This window comes from Nesoenas mayeri (genome assembly GCF_963082525.1).
Source record: "Nesoenas mayeri genome assembly, chromosome: 2".
Taxonomy (NCBI): domain Eukaryota; kingdom Metazoa; phylum Chordata; class Aves; order Columbiformes; family Columbidae; genus Nesoenas; species Nesoenas mayeri.
The window spans coordinates 130,609,971-130,630,938 of NC_137543.1; the positions used below are offsets into that span (position 1 = coordinate 130,609,971).

General features: G+C 43.2%; 1 protein-coding gene across 1 annotated transcript in view; it reads left to right on the forward strand.

Annotated features, from left to right (window-relative positions):
* Positions 1-20,968, forward strand: part of RAPGEF5 (Rap guanine nucleotide exchange factor 5) — a gene marked incomplete at both ends in the record, with an annotated part of 157,146 nt that overhangs the window by 94,916 nt on the left and 41,262 nt on the right. Inside the window, 2 exons of the mRNA XM_080338516.1 lie at positions 1,276-1,379; positions 1,721-1,809. Coding sequence (XP_080194642.1) covers positions 1,276-1,379; positions 1,721-1,809 — 193 coding nt within the window. The remainder of the gene's footprint in view (positions 1-1,275; positions 1,380-1,720; positions 1,810-20,968) is intronic.

Consider the following 20,968-nt stretch of genomic DNA (forward strand, 5'->3'; position numbering starts at 1 on the left):
ATGTCCCCTGGGAGTTTTACAATGAATATCTGACATTAATTGGCTCAGTACCTGTATGTCTGACCTTGCAGAAATTTAATAGATCAATTCTACATGTTTACTGATAAAGAAAACTTCTTCAGGGCAGGGGCTGCATATTTGGACATGCCTGCACCACAGTGACAACCAGAAACAGCAATCGGACTCACTGGGTCTTGGAATAAGAAATGAAATAGTACAAGAGGGGGATCATACAGTAGTTTCTCTTGCTTCTTTTGCCAACATCTATTCCTCAGCAATTTTTAGTCCACTTGAATTCTTTGTCACTGCTGGATACTGTGAACTTGATGCACAAATTCTGTTTTTTCTCCTTTGAGTAGACCATGTATTGCCATTATACATGCATTTGACATACTGGATGATATAACTAAACCAGGTCAGAATCAGAGGAACAGCAACTACTGGATGTACTTGCATTGAAACAGCTGCCTCTTTTGTGTTGCTCAACCTCCGGTGCCTGAATCCAGGAGGAGGATCTCGCTGGGGGCTGTGAGCAGCTCTTTGGTGGTTGCTGTATTTCAATATTTCAATGTGCCCTGCTCAGTCAGCAGCAAGCCCTCATCTCCTGTGCTGCACAGTCAGCTGGGTTTAGCTGCTCTGGGGATGCAGGCTGCGTGTGCAGAAATGGATGATTGTTCAGCTCCCTTCCCTTTCAGGGAGCCGGGAAGCAGAAAGTCAGTGTCTAAATCGCAACTTAGCCAAGATTCACCAAGAGGTGGTCACTGGGCTTTACTTTCTGTTGGGGTGTTTGTTTCCCAAGTTAAAAAGTTGAAAGGGAGGGGGATTTGTACACAGAGTATTTTAAGAGATGCTCAGAGGCATACGCTGCACGCCTGTCCCACTGGTTTCATTGTCTTTGTTAAAGTACAGGAGAGCAGCTTTACAGAAGGTGTATTCTGCTTGTGTATTACCGGAGCGCTGGGGAGTTCTTGCCACATTCTGACTATTGTTACCTGTCCCCTTCCTGATTTGACCGTCTGGAAATTAAACAAGCCATCACCTCGGGGCCACAGAAAGCCATAGCCACCCCGCCCGCCTCCCTCCGCTCCTGGGAATTAAAATCCAACACACGATGTCGAGTGTGACTTACAAAGGGCAGCCCGTTCCTCCCCTCTGCCCCGCAGTGCAACGAGCCCCCTTCTCGATTTGAACATTTTGGCGAGACCCGGCCGGGCAGAGCCGGCGGCGGGCACTGACCGCGCTCTCTCTCTTGCTCTTCCCCCCTGCGCACGAAAGGCGGACGATGGAGGCGGCGGCGAGCGGGCGCGGGAGGAGGCCGGCGCAGCGCTGGTGCTGCGGAAGGTGTGGTCACGCAGCCCGGCCCCCGAGCGGCGCGGGAGGTAAGGCTTGCGCGGCCCCGGGAGCGCGGGGCTGGGCCGGCCGGGCCGGGCTCCGCGGCAGCGGAGGCATCGGGCAGGAGGGCGGCCCGCGGCCCCGGGCAGGGCGATGGCTCCCGGGGGACGCGCCTGAGTGGGGCGGCGTGGTGGGAGCGAGGCGCCATGGGGAGCGGCAGGGTGCGGGTGCCCGAGGCGCTGACGGGTCGCGGCGGGGAGCGGCCGCTGCCCACCTTCGACGTGCCTTACTTCAAGTACATCGATGAGGAGGATGATGAGGACGAGTGGAGCAGCCGCTCGCAGTCCTCCACCGAGGATGACTCTGGGGACTCTCTGCTTTCCGACAGATACGTGGTGGTGTCAGGGACGCCGGAGAAGATTTTGGAGCATCTCCTCAGCGACTTGCACCTGGAAGCCGCGCAGGACAAGGAGACGGGTAAGGAGCGAGCCCGGCGGGGAGGCGGCGGCCGGGGAAGCGCTTGTCCCCGGTCCTGTGCGGGAATGGGGGAGAGATCGCGGTGCCAGCAGAGCGGCGAGGCGACGGGAGTCGCTCCCGGGCATCCCCGGCCGAAAACCAGCTGCCAGCCTGATGTGCAGCCCGGGGCAATGTGGGCAGGTGGCGAAGCGGGGCACCCGGCCTCGAGGCAGCAGCGCCAGCAGTTAGCGAAACCGCTCAGGAGCTGCACGTACTTAGCAGAAACTTAAACCTTTTTTTTTTGTATTCGTCTTTCTCTGCTGCCTGGGTAGCTCAGTCTGCAGTGTGCGTTGTGGAGCTCCCGTGTATCTCCAGGCAGAGACTGCTATTCCTTGTAGCCTGCAGCTATTACATTGATCACAATACTTGCTGTGCACTTCAGCCTCCTGGCCAAGTACCCGTTTTGCCACCACCCAAGTACTTTGGCACATCTTCTGTTTCATAAGCACGGTTTATAAATTTTCTCATAACCCAGGACACAGTGTACAGCCTGGTGCTGTACGTGTGTGTCTTCAACCAGGAATTGTAATTTATTCTAGCCTCGAGCAATTATTATATTGATCGGGCTACCTGACATGCAGTTTAATTTTCAGCTGGATCTCTTGGCTCTATACACAGCTTGCTGTCACCAAGAGCTCCTGGGGTAGTCCATCAGAAGTTCCTGCAACCTGCAATTCATAGATAGTTTTAATGAAAGCGGCCAGGCTGGTGAGACTTTTGGGGGTCCCAAATACTGAAGAGCTGCAGAAGGCAGCTGGCTGTAAATGGAGCTGTGCATTTCATCATTCCCCATAGGGTTAAAATGCATACTCCTGCTTCTGTATATATCTCTCTCTGCAAATGAGATTACTGAGAATGAACACACTTTAATCTTTTTAAGTGGCTGAAAATATAAATAACATCTGTGATTCCTAGAGGAACGTCAGGATTGGGTTCTCGAAACAAGTCATTAGTTTAATGTGGGACAATAGACGTATTCCTAGTACTGATGTCTGAATGCCCCCGAGAAACATAGGGTGTCTGCTAGTGATATTATTACAGTATTCCTGGTGCTGCTTTTGTCTGCCTAGACATTAATATTTAGTGCAGAGAGAGGCTGTGATTGTTTTCCTTCCACAGATGCCCTCAGTCTAGTTGTGGGTGTAATTTACATGAGCCAGGTTTTAGACCGTGTATAGTGTGGGTCTTTCGTTGGCCCTTTAAGGTCAAATCAGATCCAGAGTGAGTTTTCCCCATTAACGTTTTTCATATGCAGATTGAGGCATATTAGCTCCTCATCTTTATAGTCTGCTTCATCTTTTTTCTATAAGCTCCCAGTCTTGCTAGAAAACAACGAGATTTTCAGTAGTGTTCTGCACTATATTTTAGTGTTTGTAAATACAAAGCACTACCTATATTAAGCATCAGACTCTGCATACATCCACATTTGTACTACCTTTTCTTTCTTTTTGCTCTTTTTCCCTCCCATAAGCAGGAGGCTGTTCATAAACCTGTTCTTATTGTTACAGAGAAGGGCTGGTAAACTGCCCTCAAAACAAATGCTAAACCAGTACTTGCTTGGTTTGTAGATGGTAATGTTTTTAAAGGTTGATTGGCTTCCCCTCACCTCTTCTGCCTTATCCTAACTCCTTTTAGAAAGAAACAATTAGCTCTGCCCTGTAGCCAGGATTAACTGGATCCCAGGGACAGAACAAAGTGGCTGTGGCTTCGTGGTTTTTTTTTTGCCATCACAAAGAAGTGTGCTAAACCTTGCCCAGCGGCCCTCCACTACCCTCAAGGGCAGTTCAGAATGTACTCTTTTCTTCTGACTTTATTAATCTGGTTCAGTAGAACTTCATAAAAATAAAAGACTTTGGGCATTATGTTGCCCAGTGTTTTATGTGGTAGATGCTCCTGTGATGGTTTTTATCAGTCTGTTTTTCAGCCTGAGTGGCATTTGGCATGAGTAAGTATGGAGTATCAACTGTATATATGTGCATCTTTATGTGTGCACCTGAAGGCATCCTTCTGCTGCTTGTGTGCATGGATTTGCTGTTCTTTGTACTTTTTGTAGTTTCGGCCTGTCCCGTCTCAAGAGGACGGTCAAATTGCACAGTCCCACAGGCTTGTGTTTTATCAGGCGTAGCTTTGCAGAACATGAAAGGATGATGTTGTTGTACCCAGCTGCTGCTCCTGCTGTCAGTTTGCTGGTTCCAGGATGACTTCCTTGGCCTCCCATTTTCCCTGCAGTCCCCAACCTGGTTTGCTTATTTGTGTCTGTAAAAAACATGGGAAAGTGCTGTTCTTACATATGCTGGTGCACAGGGGGCTGTTGTTCTGTTTGACCCTTTGCACTGCTTCCCAAGGAGGGATGCTCTGCATGTTTTTATTCCCACCCTTCGTATAACGGATCATAACTGCAATCTTCTGTGGTCATTAAAAAAATAAATAAATAAAAATCCACTCTCTCTGGGAGCTAGCATGGTCATGGAGCATGGCTTTTTATAAACACTGATACAGCGGGATGATACCCCACGTATTGCCCCCAGCCGTCCTCCATTTTCTAGCCCAAGTCAGCAGGTACCACATGCAGCTGGGAGAGTAAAGGGGAACTTTGTTGCTGGTCTGGAATAAATTAAACTGGGCTCCTGCCCAGGCCTGAGGCTCCCTTCAGCTGCCACTGAACCTGTAGCAAGGTACCTTAAACACTCTGCTGCAGTGTCCTCTGCTATAAAAAATTCATGGGGACGCCTTCTCTTACCCTATCTGAAGAAGAGTCCCAGTGTCTGTGATGTGGCTAAACACCATCATAGCAACTGAGGACACTAAAGGGGACATTGCAATGCGCACAATTAGACTTAGTCTATTGCTCAGATGACTTCTGTAGGCAAGGATGTCTAGAAAGCCTGAGGTCTCCCAGACTCTGTAAGCTTAGCTACTTAATAACAGTTTAATGACTGAGGTTTTTTTGTGATTGCTAAGTCAGAGAGTGTATGTGAGTTCTTGTGGCATTATCTTAAATTGGAGCTTACCAGTAATAAAGTCTTGCCAGCCTTCTGTCTCAAAGGGAGAAACCTTTCATCTCACTGATTTACTATAAACTGTAATGCACCAACCACTAAGATGACTGTTCTTGTTTCCAACTGTGAGATGGCTGGAGATTTTAGATTTCTGTAATGAACAACTTCTCTGAGTCATCTCTAAAGTTGTTGGAATGACTGGGGGATGTCTGCTGAGTGTGTACTTTAGAGGGTGATTTGAAGTTTTAAAAATTGAATAGAGTGAGACACTTCAAATACATTTATATCCAGGCAGAAAATGCAAGGCATACCTCCTGGGCTAATCCTTATCAAGGAGAGGGATTTGAACAAGTAATCTTCTACAGGCCAAATCTTAATGTTTCAGTATCTCTAATACCTTCCAATTGATTACAACATTTCTTTCAAAATTGTTGTCCTTTTCCGCAAAAGTTTCTATTTCTTGGGCATTAGCAGCATCTCCTTCTGTGGATATTATCCTGATCTAGTCTTTGGAGTATCCTCTGATTTGCCTCTGTTCAAACGTACCATCTTGCCTCACACTGACTGCATTCAATGTTTGGCAGCCTCTGGAATGACACAGTGATCATCACATCCACTGCTTCTTCTCAAGCCTGCCTGAATCCTTCAGGCCACTGGGCCACGTCTCAGGCAACTTAAGTAGAACGTTGCTGAAGCAGAACATAATCTCCCTCCTCCCATTTGATGGCACCACCTGTCTTTTACCTCCCTACTGGGGCATTAATTTTAGGAAATGAGTAGGGAGAGAAGAGATTGATTTGTGAAGGTCTTTGAGGGCAAGAAGCAGTGGGAAATGGAGACCAAGAGAAATAATGTAAATTAAAAATGGAGCACTATGTGGTGGTGTTGGTCTTAACTGATGTATCTTTTTAATGAACTGGATGAAAGAAATAGTGGCAAAGGCAGGCATGATACTTTTTTTAAACAGGCTATCACAAAAGTAGGATCTTTGATGCTGAAAGTCTTAACAGGACAGAAAAAAGAAGATGAATCCTTATGATGTAGCTAAAACTGATGTAGAAAGCTGTAGATATGGTCTGGATGTCTTAGGAATAGGAAAAGAAAGGAGTAATGACTTTTGTACCATGCTGAGCCACCTTATCTTGGACTGTGATGGTCCTTGTATTGGTGGGAACTTTGTGCTCTCATGCAGAAGCAGTTTTAGCTTTGGAGTCATACTGTAGTGTCTAGGTGGGGCGCTCACACCATGTTTTTTTGTCCTAGAAGTGCTGTGTAGTAAGGGTTGCTTTTGTTTAATCTATTCTGTGTTTACACTTGCATGAATGACATTGCTTTGATGTTGGCTAATGGCACACTCTGAGGAACTGTATATGTGGCCTTTTAGGGGAATGGTACTATCTTGCATGAGTTGCTAAATGATGTTGCTAAAAAAGGGATACAGTTCTGCCTTTTCTAGATGTTTTCTTTTGTTTAATAATACAAGAAAAAAAGTCTAATTACTTTTTGATTTTTTTTTTGTTTGTTTGTTTCTTAGCTATAAAGGATGCTGTTAGGACTCTTGCTCACTGTGCTTTATTACTGAGGAGTAAAAGATGTTAAAAAATGTACTCCTTTGACTGCCATGCAATCAACGTGAATGTATCTGATGCATGTGGACTGATGTCAAGGAGAATAAATACTTGCTCAACACTTCGTGATCCTATCTTCCAGCTTTTAGGATGGAGAGAATAAATGCCCGCTAGCCCTTCTTCTTACCAGTCCTTTTTAATGACATGTTGTCTGTCATCATTTTGAGGGATTTTGTAAACTTTTCCCCAAAGTCTTAGGAAAGCTTTGTGAACTGAGTGGGCTAAATGCATGTTACTGCCATGCCTATAAGAAAGGAATGCGTTTAGCAGAGTTGACATGCATGGAGCAACATCAGTGTAAGAATAGCAGAGAAACTAAAATAATTGTTTATCTCACTGTTCAATGTGAGAGAACTTGGGGAGGTTAGGTTCTCACACAGGACCGTTGCTTCATGTAGCATGAGTCTAAACTGTCTCAAATGGGAGTGTCAGTAGAAGAGGTTTAGAATAAATCAATAAAATGAATAGTAACAAATCACCAGGATCAGATGCTACTCCCCAAAGACTTCCAAAGGAGCTCAGTTATGAAACTGCTGAACTCCTTTAACAGTGGTTTGTAATCTATCATATAAATCAGCTTCAGTGGCAGAGGGAGGTGGAAAATGTGTTGCCAATTAAAATAAATGGTTCTATTTGGGGAACATCTAAGCAATAAGGTTGTCATTTTACCAATATGTTATTCTACCATAAACTGGTGCTGTAGTCTAAAGCAGCAGCTCAGCCTTCCCCAGCCACTCATTCCTGCCACTGCGCTGGTCCCTCTGTGGCTCTGCAGCATGTTGTCTTATTCTGTGGTCGACTTGAGTAGGGAGCTGGTCTCAGTTGATACTAACCAAGGGAATACTGAATTATTAGTTTTAAGATGGATCCATTTCCTGATCCATTTAATTTGTCAGTGGCACAAAGTTTGCTCCTGATACAGGGAGAGGGTGCTACAGAATGGGAGATGTGCAGGTGAGGATGGCAGGGGTGAAGGACTGGTATCTCCAGAAGCTGGACTTGCTTGCAGGAGTTTGGTGAGATGCAAAACTGCAGCATAAAGTAATGACTTTGTGCTGGGAAATTGGGTGGCATTACATTAAAAGTAGAAGGAAGAAATGCATGCAGAAATGTCATACTGAGGGAAGGGAAATGGTTTTTATTTCAGAGAGAAGTGGGAGTATGAGGGTATGTATCGTCTGGTCTGCCTATATCTTATATTCGTATTTCCAGAATCCTTTTGATAAAATCCCTTGCCAAAAATCCTAAAAGAAATTTAAAGATCCTTTTGATAAGGGAGGAGGTGCTTTTCAGGACTGATGATGACTTAAAAGACAGAAAATGAAAGGTAAGAGTGAATTGTCAGTGTTTAAAATGGAGAGACGTCACCATCAAAGACTGGGTGCTGCTGAGTGTGGGATGAAAACTAGGGTAACAGAATGTGCTGATAAAATTAAATGATTGAGGATCTTATGATAAATGATAGAACTGTTTCACATTTGCTGGCCATAATGAGGTTATGTTCTTGTACAACCTGTGATTCCCACTCTGACTGCCTGTTCGAGCTGTCATGTTGTCCTGCCGTCATACTGACAAACTTTGCTTGAGTGTCTCTGCAAGGTGAGTGAGATCAGGAAGCTGATCCAACTCAAAAATAGTCTAATGGAAGTAGGAAAAAAAGGGCAGTGTAGGACTGGGAAAATGACTGGGGAGTGAGGTCCCTCAAACCAGCCCTTTGGCTGAAGAAAGATGAAAGGGATAAAAATGTGTGACTGTGTGATAAAATTGCAGATGAGATCCAAGTTTGAAAAATGCAAAGTAATGCATTTTCTAAAATAGAGAAGAGGAAATCCTTATTACACATATTCAGTGGAGGTGCTGAATTGGCTAATATGCAGAAAATAGGTCTTTGGAGATAATGTGGATAGTTCTTGGAAATTTTTGATCATCACTGATCAAAAAGACAAACAGTATTTGGGACAATTAGGAAAGAAGACAATAAGAGATTATTTGATTTATAACTAATAAAGAGATTTTTTTCTTTTTTAAAATTATGCACAGCTTAATTATGAAACTCGTTGTTGAGGATTTTGTACAAGCTGAAGTTTGGAAGGTCTTAAAAAACAATAAGGCAAAATTCTGGCAAAATCGTTGTTGCTGTGACATTGATATAACTTCCAATTTGGAAAGTTAGAGGGCCTATCAGAGAAAGATAACTCTGTATTGGTCCTTAATTGTTTTTTTTTTTCTTCCCCTGGGCATCCTCTGTTAGCACCTGTCAAAGTCCTGGTTCTGTTTTATGAGGATCTTTGATCTGACTCAGTACATCACATGTAGCATCTTGCAGTTTGGAAGAAATGAACCAGAATCTGAGGTTATAACAACATGCTAGTTCCTTCGGTTGGGAACACTGAGCAAGTTATCAGTTCAGCTGGCGGCAGAGAGTAAAAAGTTTTCTGCTGAATGGCTTCGCAAATGATGTGGTGGCACCTAGAGCTGGGATGACAGAGGTAGGGGCCCTGGGGGTGGCATGAGGTTGGGACCAAGGTTGCCAGCAGTGACACTGGCTTCTGCTCAAATGGGAAGATCTGACATCCTCCAGTTGTCCTCCTATTCATTGCCATGTAGCCCCTTCTCTCATATACTTGGTTTGACCTTGTGCCAAGGATGTCTAAATATCTTAGTAGGAAAGTTTTTTTTTTTTATTATTTCTGTAGGATTATTTTCTGTCATGTTAGTGAGCTGAAACAGCTTGCAGAAGAGAGTGTCGTGTCTGGGATTCACTACAGACAGTGTGTCACACGCTATGGTGCCTAAGTTAATAGGAAATGCCAGCGAGGGGAATATGTCTAAAATGCTGTCTCCTGGTAGGAACTCAGACAGTTATTTCTGGGAAATGAGGGAGGTCTCAGAACCTGAAAAAGGTGGGTTTTTTGGTGCTTGGGCATTAAAGCTTGTTTAGGGCTAACTTTTGGAAAGGCAGAGTACTGGGATGCTGCTCCTGGACTGTTTCACGCCTATATCCAATGCCTGGGAGGCTGGAGGCAGCATGGGGAGTGATAAACACCCAACTTGTTTTCATGGTGTAAGGATCCCTGACATAGTAAACCCTTTAAAGGAGAAAAAGGAACCAAGGGAGCCATCAGGCAAACACAGGACCACCTAGGCACCTTTTAGCACTGCGGGCACCTAAATAAATGTTTTTGTACCCTGTGCAAGGATAGCTTGGGATGATGGTAGCACCCAGGGTGCTTAATGTATTTTGTATTTGAGTCAAATTTGCAGAAGAAACAGCTACACACTGTATTTGATTAGTCAGTTATATCATAGTTCCTTAGTGTTTTCTCTGTAGTTTTGTGGTTCATTATAGCTAGTTTTCACCTTCTGCTATGTGAGAAATAGATAAGGAGCCACCATGAAAGCCTAGTGTGAAACCCTTTATAATGAAGGTATGCATTGTAGACAATATGAGGGGTTTTGATGATCTTAATGTTTTAAGCAAAAAGGAACTGGGAAGTGAAGGTCTAGCAGAACTTTTTTAGGGCTGAAGATCAATAATTTTCTTCTGACAGTGAAAAAGGCTTTTTTTTTTTTTAAGTCGTAAAAGGCAGAACGTGTTAATTTGTTGCACTGCAAAAAAGACGTGGATGATATAAACATTTTGATGAGGTACTTAGGAGACAAGTTGTTTTGACACTGGGATTTTGGTAAGGTTTCTGGAAAGCCAACGTGACCCTGAAGAGTTTTAGTCAGTAATTTATGAAATCACTTTTACCCTAATGACATTGAAAGTCTAGGTGATATGAAAAGGAAAATCAATGGAGTAAGTATTTTAAATATGTGAAAGGACATATGGCAGTGTATTTCTCTAAATTAACAGATGCATTAAGTAGCTGAGATTATATAGAAACATGTTTGTATATTTGAGAAACATTTTTGTAGAACTTTTTTCAGAATGGTGCTTTTGATAATTGCTAATTGTCTGATGGGTTTAAGCCAAAAAGTGATTATGGAAGGGATAAAAAATACTTCCAAGGTTTTATTTGATAAAAATGCTTGTATTTTAGTGATAAAAAGAGTGGTAGAAGTTGCTTCTTAGTTTCTGCCTCAGTTTGAGTCCTTTTCTCATCACTTGAGTGTGGCTGGTCAGCATCAAATTTAGCACAAATAACTAGTCTTCCCAGGTCAGAAAGCTGGGACTAAGGGCTATAAAGGCAAAACCAAAAACTGAGTTGCTGCACAGTGGTGCAGAGATCATTCTTGACAAGAGAGATGTCATTTTAGAAGTATGCCAGCCACTTGAGTTGATACCCTCTCCGGCTTAAGCACTATACTGGAGGTTGGGTTAGTTCCACGGCTTCAGGTTTGGAGACAAAGCAGGCCAGATCCCTTCTGGTGCAACTAATGTCATACTGGTTTTAGTGAGCTGTAAGAATGGCAAAGGCAAAGGAAGTCAGCACTGACTTTACAAAATGTCATAGCCAAATTCTGAAATTAGTCTAAACTGTGGTAACTCTTCCTGACTTCTGTCTACTGGAGATCCATTCCCCCACAGCAGTGGTGGAATCAAACCACCAAACGTGAAATGGATGATGGGAGAGGACAACCCCTACTGTGATGGTGACACAACTTACTAGATCCTTTCAGGCCTCGCCCTGTCTTCATGTTTTCCTGAAATGTGGCTCATTGAAACTGACTAGTTAGGAATCTCAAAGCTGCTGTTTCTAGTAGAGGAAAAGTGAGTCCTGTTTATAAGGGAGTAGCGTGAGAGGAATAGCAACAGATGGTGTGTGTGGGTTGGCAGGTCAGTTAACTGTGAGAGTAGGCACTGAATTATCAATGTTCCTGCTGCTTATGAGGCGTCCACACATCCTGTTCCTTCAGCAGGAGCTGCAAACCACACAGTCCTTCAGGAACTCCATGGGGCTCTTCACCACAAGTTCTCCCATCTTTCCTGAGTATATACTCATCTTCAGCACTCAGCATTGTTCTCCTTTTCTTCCTTCTTAAGGTTTTTTACTATGAACCCCTGACCTGCAGGCTATTGAAAAACTGGACACTGTCTTCAATACTCTGTGTTTCTTTTCCACAACACAGAGATTCACCACTTGCTGACATAAATTGGGGTGTTTGTCCATTAATGATTCCAATGTTGCTATGTGCAATTAGTGAGATAGCTGTTAGATCGAAAGCTTGTTCTCAGGGCAGAGCACTCTTTCACAAGAGCTGACTCACTGTAATGTTATAAAACTCAGAGAAGGTGCTCTGAAAGATTTTTTTTTGAAAGATGCTTCCATGAGGTGGGAGAGTTTTTATGTAAGAATGCTGAAAACTTAAAACTGCGTCCTGACATACTTGCTGCATCTTTGGGTCCAAGAATACAGTTCATGCACTGTTTTCAGGCTTTGAATTCCAGGGTTTCCAGTGCTCCAAGTTGCCGTAATACAATGATTTTTTTGTGAGATTAACATTTTCTGAGGAACATAAAGAGCGTGTTCCTTCCCCGCCCACAGAGTGGAAGGATGGATTCACTGAAGACCTGAGCTTTGAGGTTGTGTATTAAGAATCTGAAAGAAATCTGTCTTCAAAGCTTCTTTTTTCCCCTTGTGAACTAAATTTACTCTCATGCTGCTAATTCCTCCTTCCCCCGCAATCCTTCTTAATGTGCCCTGAGTTCAAACAGTTTCACGGTATTATGGAACTAGCAGCCTCAACCTTTTCGTGAGCACGAGTGGAGCTCGTTTTGGCTTTAGTCAAACTACAATTATTGTTACTTTACTAAGCTCCCTGTCATTCCTCGTGTTACTACTGTTAGGTGACATTTTGCTGTATAGTGTGCTGATACAGTTGTTTTCTTTCCCACCTTACCATTTTCTGTAAATACCTGTGCCCAGAGGACATCTAGGGAAATTAAGAACGAAAAGGCACAACCCAAGACCTATTTGTGAACCACTAATTGGAATAGATTTCTGCCTATTTCCTGATGCGTAGCCTCCTGATGAGGCTTTCTCTGGGTTCTTAAGATCTCCCTTAATAGCTGCCAACCCTGAGCTGCATTACAGCACCAAATGCCTCTGCTTGCTGTGTGGTTGAATAAACGCTATTGCTTGAGAAAGCCTGTCTGTGCATTGGTAAACTGGTGCCAACACACTCCGGATTATGAAGTGCAGTGGAGCTCGGCTCTGCCTTGCCTTGGCGCTGGCTGCTGCCTTCTCTATCATGTCCAAGGAAAATAAGGGGAGCAAGCAGCTGTGGTAGCAGCTACTGAGGGCCAGTTCTGCTGTGTGCTGGATGAAGTTGGCAGAGGATTCTGCTGTGGTTTGTGTTATCTTGCTGGGTTTTGCTTTTAGTGGACAAGTCAGAAGATCGGCTCTTGGATCTAGGGATATATGGTTGTAGTAGGATTAGTTTTGTGAGAGTGGAGGTGCCTGTCTAAAAAGGAAGTAATGGAGCAGAGTGTGCTTGGCATAAATTCAGAAGCTTTGTGCATTAACTGCAGTTGGTAAGCTCATAATGCAGGCTTTAAATTGCTGTCACTTCTTTTAGAAGGAAAGGCTTGATTCAGTTTGGTATCAGTCAGGGTATATAACACCTTTTAGGAGAGTCTGTGGTTGTCATTGAAGACAATCCTTCTTTTTTAAAGTTAATTTTGATCCTTTTAGAGATTGAGATAGGAATAGAATTACACCACTTTGACAGCCAAATGTTTCTTGTGAGATGTCAGTTACCCTCATGGAGTGTAGCTGGCTCTGGCAGAAAGAGCTTTTCGGAATAGCACCAGTTACTGCAATAAAGTAAATTGCTTGTCCCATCTTTTAGACGAGGTGAAAAATACTGATGTGAGTTGTAGCTGTGGCATCAGCAGCTCACATCACTGTCTCCTGAGCCAGGCTGAGATCATGAGCTGACCTTGTCTCAGTTCAGAAATGCTTGTGAGATTCTTCCAAAACCAAATCAGTACTCTCTCTCTGAACTGAAAATGTGACGGCTTGCAAGGACACTGAATACAAAAAAATTCTGGGGTGGGAGGACAGGGAAAATAGATCAATGTAAATAAGGTGGCAGTATTGATGGATCTAATTTTGATGGAAGCTAATAATAACAAACTTGGGCTTTTTTGTGACAGCATTTGGGATGAATTGTGATTTTATTCCTTTGCTTGAACTTGAGTTTTGATCGAAATATAAATTGCCAGAATCAGGGTGTAATCATGGAGAAATCATGCTGTCTGACCCGCGACTGCTAGAGGCCTTTATGCCTCACCTTATATTGCTTTTCAATTTATTTCTTTTTTTTTTTTTTCTTCACCCTGCATCCCCCTCCTGCCATTATCCCTCCTCCTCCTCCTCCTACCCACAAGGCTCTACTGGTTTCCCAAGAAGTCTGTCTTAACCCTTCCCAAGCCCATTTCTTAGGATTTAGGGCTTGTTGACTTCTCTCCAGGAACCACTACAGCTAAAACTAGAAAGCCAGATACTGGTTCTGTTCTTTCCTAGTTGTGCATTCAGAGCCTCAACATCAATACAATAATGAAAGCTTTGTTGTGTTTCATTCCCCGCCCCGGTAGGAGCCTTGTCCGTGAGACTTTGTTTGTTGTTACTGTTTGTGCTGTGCATCACAGGGGACGCACAGCCACAAGCTGAAAGTGGGAAGCAAACAAGCAACAGTGAAAAACAACCACAAACAAATAGCATTTGTCAGATCCCTGTTGTTAAGGGGTTTTCAAATTCAGTCTTAAAGCAGCAGTGAGTAATGTTTTACATGCTGCAAAGTGTGCAAACCACCAGTAATGGGCAAATGCAAACATTTTGGCTGTTAAGGTGACCGCAGCTTCTCTTCATACTCTTGCATTGCTGTCTGTAGAGATAACTCTGTAACAAACAGCTGGAAAATTGCTAGCCCAGTATGTGCCAGCAAGCAGCCGCAGGGAGGTAACAACTGGATTTTTAGAAATTCAGCACACACACACACCCCTCCATGTCCTGGCAGCTGCAACACTGCCTTACCTCCACTTACAGCTGCATGGATGTGAAAAAAGAGGCAGCTCAGTAATTCTTAGGATAGGCAAACAGGCTCAGACCTCTGGCCTGCCCAAACCCAGCCTGACTGCCAGGGAGCAGCCCTGACCATGCTGTGGGCTTCTCACTGTCCTCTCCCCGCTCCCTCACCCAGAGAAGGAATGTCCCCCCCATCAGGGCCTGCAGAGCAAAGGGACACTGCTTGCTCCCTCCTTGTTCCCCTTGTGACAGCAGTGTAGGGCTCTGGGGCCACACATGGCTTGCAAATGCTTTGAAGGCGTCGTCTGTGCTGCTTGGTGGGCAGGGAGCCGTTCCTCAGGGTGGTGTGAAGCCCTGGGAAGCCTTGGCCATCCTGGGGGCCCCCTGGACCCCTGAGGTTTGCTGTGGGCAGAAGCCCCAAAGCACATACATGGAAATTTTGGGATGTGGTCAGTTGGGAAACCTGGGCATGCTGGGCAAGTGAAGTCTAAACCTATAGGCAGGGGAGGGACTCTGCCAGCTGAAGCTGGGCCTCTCCCATGTGTTCCCCAGTCCTTCATTTATTTATATAAATATCCTTCAGATATTTATTTTTTGTTGCAAAGTAGCAAAAAAGCATTTTCCTGAGGTCTATCCTGGTGCGGTGTCAATGGGTTGAGGAAAATTTTTTAAAGTCTCCGGTGTGATGGCCCATCTCTCTAGGCAAAAGTTTCAGCACATTGTACAGTTTGCTTGTCCAGCTTATGTAAATATTTTGAACAGATGTTTTTTTTTTTTTTCTTTGATGTGTTGCATACAGATTGTGTTAGTGTTAATGAGAATCTGAATCTCCCTACTCGGATGAGGGCTTTGACATGCAGATGGGCCATAGGGTATTTGATTTAACATTTCAGTTTAAAGGACTGGAAATTTGTTCAAGGAATCAAGATTTGTAAGATGCAATTTGGGAAGTTACAACTATGTTCTTGATTACAAAGATATAAACCTTTAATAACAATTTTCTAAAAGTGCCTGAAAAACATGAAAATGCCATCAGCTTGGCAAGAAACTGCCGTTTTGAGTTTTCTTGACAAATTGACAATATTCATGTGCTCCTAGAGGGTACAGTCATGTAGATCTGGAATGAGGCAGTTTTCAGCAAAGGGCAGGAGGAGTTGTCCAACATGCTTTTATTTGTAGTGTTAGCAAGAAGGCCATCTCCTCTTCTGAACTCTTGTGACTTAGGGAAGTCCTGGGTATGAATCAGGACAGATAGACTAGCAAAATCTGCCATGAGACCATGTACAAGCTGTGTTGAGGTCAACGTTTGTTGGAATTTTGTGTTCTCTACTGCAGAGAATAGCAGCTCTGTATGATTGGGCTCCAAACTGAACAAAAAAAAGGCAGCTTTTGTATTTATCTTAAAATAATTAGATGTTGTTCATAGTTTTGGATACTCTCATTTCAAATGAGAAGTAAATGCATCATTTCCTCAGCTAATCTGTGAATCCAGAGACTCACAGTGTTTGGCTTGACTATTCATGATTTATTTACTTTTTAAAATTCAGACACGGGCATGTGTGTGATGATTTATTCCTGCTTGTAATTGGATACAGTGGTTAAATGATCTTGCATATTATACTTCATTGTCCTTCTGGGATGTGGGCAGCCATGTCTTTAAAACAGCAGCTCCTAATGGAATTGATTCCAGCTCCTATATATTTACCGTAATCAGTGATGCGTTTCTAAAAACTGATTTGGAAATTTATTTTTAAGTATATGTTCTTATATAGCAAGTATTTAGCTAGCTGAAGAGTTGTATGTAGTTCTCAGAGTATTCCTTTAAGAGGAAGAATCATGACCACCTCTGACAGGCACTCTTTTGTAAAAATAAATACATGCTCACTATTTTGTAACCTGAAAGAAGCTATAGGTAGTTTTACACCGAGCAGAAGTGTCTACCAGCCTGCAGCCACGGTCAAGTGATTGCAGTCTGTTTAAGGATTCTGTCATCACGTAATTGATGACTTTCAATAGACTAGCCTGGGATGATATAGAAAGGATACAGCTTCATAGTAAGGAAAAAAAAAATACTAACTGAATAAGCAAAGCAGTTTAATGAAAAAAAACCCCTTATTTGCAGAAATAAATGCAGAAAGGTAATGAGTTACCATTTTACATAGAGGCATTCAGAAGCCACAGTGTCTGTGACTGGTGCTGTGCAAACACAAAATAAGAGACACTGTTCTTCCCTGGGAATGTATAGGGTCCACTAAGAAAAAACCTGTCAACCTGATGCAGCAGATAGGTGGGTACAGCAGCAATAGGGGAAGTCTTGATAGAGAAACAGGGTATGGACACAGTTTGCAGAATTTTAAACAAGGAGGCTATCTCAGTGATCCTATTAGTTCCAGTGTTTGAGATTGTATCTTTTAATAAAAAAACGCAAGTCCTACTAGCAGCAGCTTGAGGAGGCTCTGTCACTTTGTCTCTTATAGCTGAGTTATATTATGTCTACAAACATAGCTGTGCTTATGTGGCAGCCTTTACTTCAATCAGACAATAATTTGGTGCTCTCTTTCTTCTACAGATATGCTTATTCTCTTTACTTGAAGGAACATAGTGTCTTTGAAAATTTGACGCCCTGTCTCAAATTGGGTTGCAATTTGTTAACAGATTCAAGAGTTACAGTGGTAAGACAGAGCAAGAATGACAGACAGTTGGACATACAGTTCAGCTGCAAAAACCTTTTTCCTCTAGGAAACAAGAAAGAAAAAGAAATGCTGAAGGAAAGTAGAAAGTATGCAGTGGGATCACTCTTCGAATCTCACATTTGGTGGCTTAGGCCCCAATGGCAGGAGGTCACATGCACTGGTATTGCCTGCAAGGGACCATGGAAAGATGAGCAGAACAGGAGTGAAGATATTTGGTTTGTACTCTCAGCCTTGGCAGGTACCTCCCTCCTCCACTGAGTCCCTTTCTGCCTCCCTTTCTCTGTGTGGTGGAAAAATACAGCACATTTTATAAAAATCGTGCTGGCACTTTAGGGTGAAAAAGAGCTATAGAAATGAAAGATGGCAGCAAGCACTAGTCACACCCAGGTGTTGTTATGTATAGTGGTGAAACATGGTCGTGGAACAGATGAGCAAAGAAAACAGGTTTAATACAGTATCCTATCTGTTATTGCACTTCATGATTTTTACCTTTGTCCTAAACACTGCATCAGATCTGTTTATGCTTCTGCAAAAAGGTACGGTTTACATCCTGGCAAAGGAGATCCCTCTCTGCCCTGTGAAAGTGCAAGGAACAACTAGCAGTGTTGATGAAGGAGTAAAACCTGAACAAACAATTTCTACAAGATACAGAATGCATCTTTTCCATTTGATGCTTTTCAGTTTGTGCATGAAAGATACAGTATCGTAAGACTGGGAAAAGAAAGATACAAAAGAAAAAAGCTGACCTATACCAGTCCAAGGTTACACCTATCTGAAAGTTGTGTTCTGAGTGTATGTTATGTGACTAAATCAATAAATAACACGAAAAATATGAAATAATGGCAAAAGTGAATATACACCTTTAGAAAATTACCTCACTGTGTTTTCATCCAGTAGCTGCTTAGTATCCCTGCTTTGTTTAACCAAAATATGCAAGCCCATCAAATAAAATCCCTGAGTAATTATGTTACAGCTGAATCAAGGATCTAATGCTGAGCTCTCCGATGAGTGAAGATAGTTTGAAAATTATAAAAATAAATGTGTTCTTTCTCAGAAGTGTAACATTGAAGCAGCCAAAGGTCCTTGCACAAGAACACAGTTCTGCTGCCACAGAGAATTATGCCCATGCAGGTATTTTAATACTCACAACCAGCTGAACTCTAGATAATGCCCCTGTATGATCTTTAAATGGTGCAAGCAAGAACCTTTGTTTCTTCTCTCATTCTGCTGTCAGTACAGGCTTGTACTGACAAACCTGATAGTTTGAAGTTGTTAGATGTTCTTAATACATGCAGACTATGTACAAGGCACTTTTTTATTGCCATCTTCCATTAAGTTGTAATAACATGGAGAAAAGCTGTCTTTAATTAGATGTTAACCTGTCATTGGAATGATTTGGGTGTCTCAGTATATAACAAGTACAATTTCAGGTTCATAATTTAAAGACATATATAATATAAATAAGTCTACAATTCATGCAATGTTGTGTTTTAACACCACCACGAAACACATCAGGTTTATTTTTGGTACCCATTCACCACACGGGGAAGCAAAATGCAGCTGCCTTAATCGTGATCTGACTCTCGCTGTGCTGTGCTGATGCTGTGAAGCTGCGCTGTGCTGCACGGGGGAGTGGGGAGCAAGGCAGATGTGAGAAATGGGAGATGTAAATATGGCCCTGTTTGGTTTTTGGTTTATTTTGGGTGTCATGTCCCTCCTGCTACCCCTCTCCCAGTAAAAGAAGGTCTCTGTTTTGCATTGCAGGTGTTTAGATAAATATTGCACGAGTTATTTTAGAGGTGTCTGGGCAGTGTGTGCCCATCAGCCTGAAGTATTGTACACCCTGGGACAAAATGCTGGAACTGTGTTCCTTCAGAATTGCAATGAGATTGCAGTATATTAAAGCCTGTCAGGGTCTCCTGTGAGGTTTGCAAGATGTGTTTCCTCCTGCCCCTTATCCCCTGCTCGGTAGAGCCTGTAACACATCCCAGGCATGCAGCACCTTTGCTGGGCCTTCTGCCTCCATATGTTAGATGATGTTGGCGAGTGAGTTGCTGCTTTTGAGGTTACATAGCAGTGGACCACAGCTGCAAAACCCTGACCTGTGTGACCCAACACACCAAAACTGTCCCACCACTTGACCTAATGCATTGCTCTTTCGCATGCTGGAAGAAGTGAGTGATCTGTGGATTAGGCTAGTGCATGTTATTACCATTTTATGCAGCAATTTGGACCAAATCCAACAGTTCTTGCTCAGATGAAAATGCCATCATTCCCTTTGTAGGCAGTTCTGCCAAATCTACAGAAGCCAGGAGCATTTTGCCAGTGGAGGCTTTGTCGTGCTAGGCTTCCCTGAAGAGATGCTGTGATGTTTACTGCACATGCTCCAGTGCCACATGTTGGGGAGCTTGCACTGCTTAGCATATTTATGATAATTTGGCTCCCAGGGGCAAACAAGATTCTTCTTATGCCTCCTTTCCTGGGCTGAAGCACAAAGAAGTTTCCCCTTGCTGCTTTCTAGAGGGAAAATAATAGATCAAAGCTTCTTGCTAAACACTTTTAAAAATACACTGTGTGGATCCGTACATTTCTTTTCCCTTAAGAGACCTATTCCTCTGGTTGGTATAGAAAGCAGCTAGCAGCAGGTGATGGGGATAACACTGCATGCTGAATTCTGGGCGTTGCACCTGACCTGCAGAGCTTTAGATGTGGAATTGCTACATGGTGTTTGAAGTGTTCATATTAAGTACCAGTATGGAATGTATTCTGGTCACTATATTTTAGTCGTCATAATCTGCTGGAATGGATATTGTCCAAATACAGTGGATTTTGGAGCCTATCTTTAGGTGCTGAAGTTAAAACTTTTTTTTGGCTAATATTCTTAACTTATTATTTATTTGAAAATGCTGCCAGTTAAGTTTATATGTATATATATGTACATACATATATACATACATATGTACATACATATGTATGTTATTTTTTGGTTGTAAACAGAAAATTTGGGTTTGTATTCACAGAAATGTCACTGAAAAGTAGTCTCTTTTAAAGTATCTCAAGTTGAAGACCCAAAAAAGAAGAACTCACAATAACTTTTTGAAGATTATTGTTTCCTAGGAGTAGATTTTCCAGTTCAGCAATGAGAAAGACAGAAGACATGCTGAACTTGAAACTTGGTTCTTCAATGCCATACAAGTGTGCAGCAAGGATGAAAACAACGAAGATTAAGTACATCTTCCTTAGTATTAGCTCTCAGAAAGTTTAATGTCTAGTCTAATTTTTGAGTTCCTGTTAACACAACTGTATGCTGAGCTTGTGAACCTGGGAAAAGGCTTAAGCAGCTGTGAGTACCTCATAGCCTCTGCTTGGTATGACCCAGCTCGCAGTGGCTGAGGGCAGGTGATGCCAGCCCTTGCTGTGTGCTCCTGTCTGTCACTGAAGGACAGCTGTGTGCAAGGGGTGCACTGCCACCAGGCACCAAAAGGTCTGAGTGGCCCCGCTGAGGAAGTGAGAGCTCTTGGTGGCACCTGGAATTTGTGTCATTGAGGTGCCTGGGCCAGCGAGCATTGCATCTCTTTGGGTGTCTGGAGATGGGGGTGATGGTAAGGATGCAGAGCTGCCCAGCACGCACCTACACCCCCTGCTCCATCTGCCAGAGACGTTGGTTTTAAACTAAAAGTGGAGATTCAGGCTGGACATGAGGAAGACATTTTTTACAGTGAGGGTGGTGAAAACACTGGACCAGGTTGCCCAGAGAGGTGGTAGATGCCCCATCCCTGGAGACATTCAAGGTTGGGCTGGATGGGGCTCTGAGCAGCCTGATC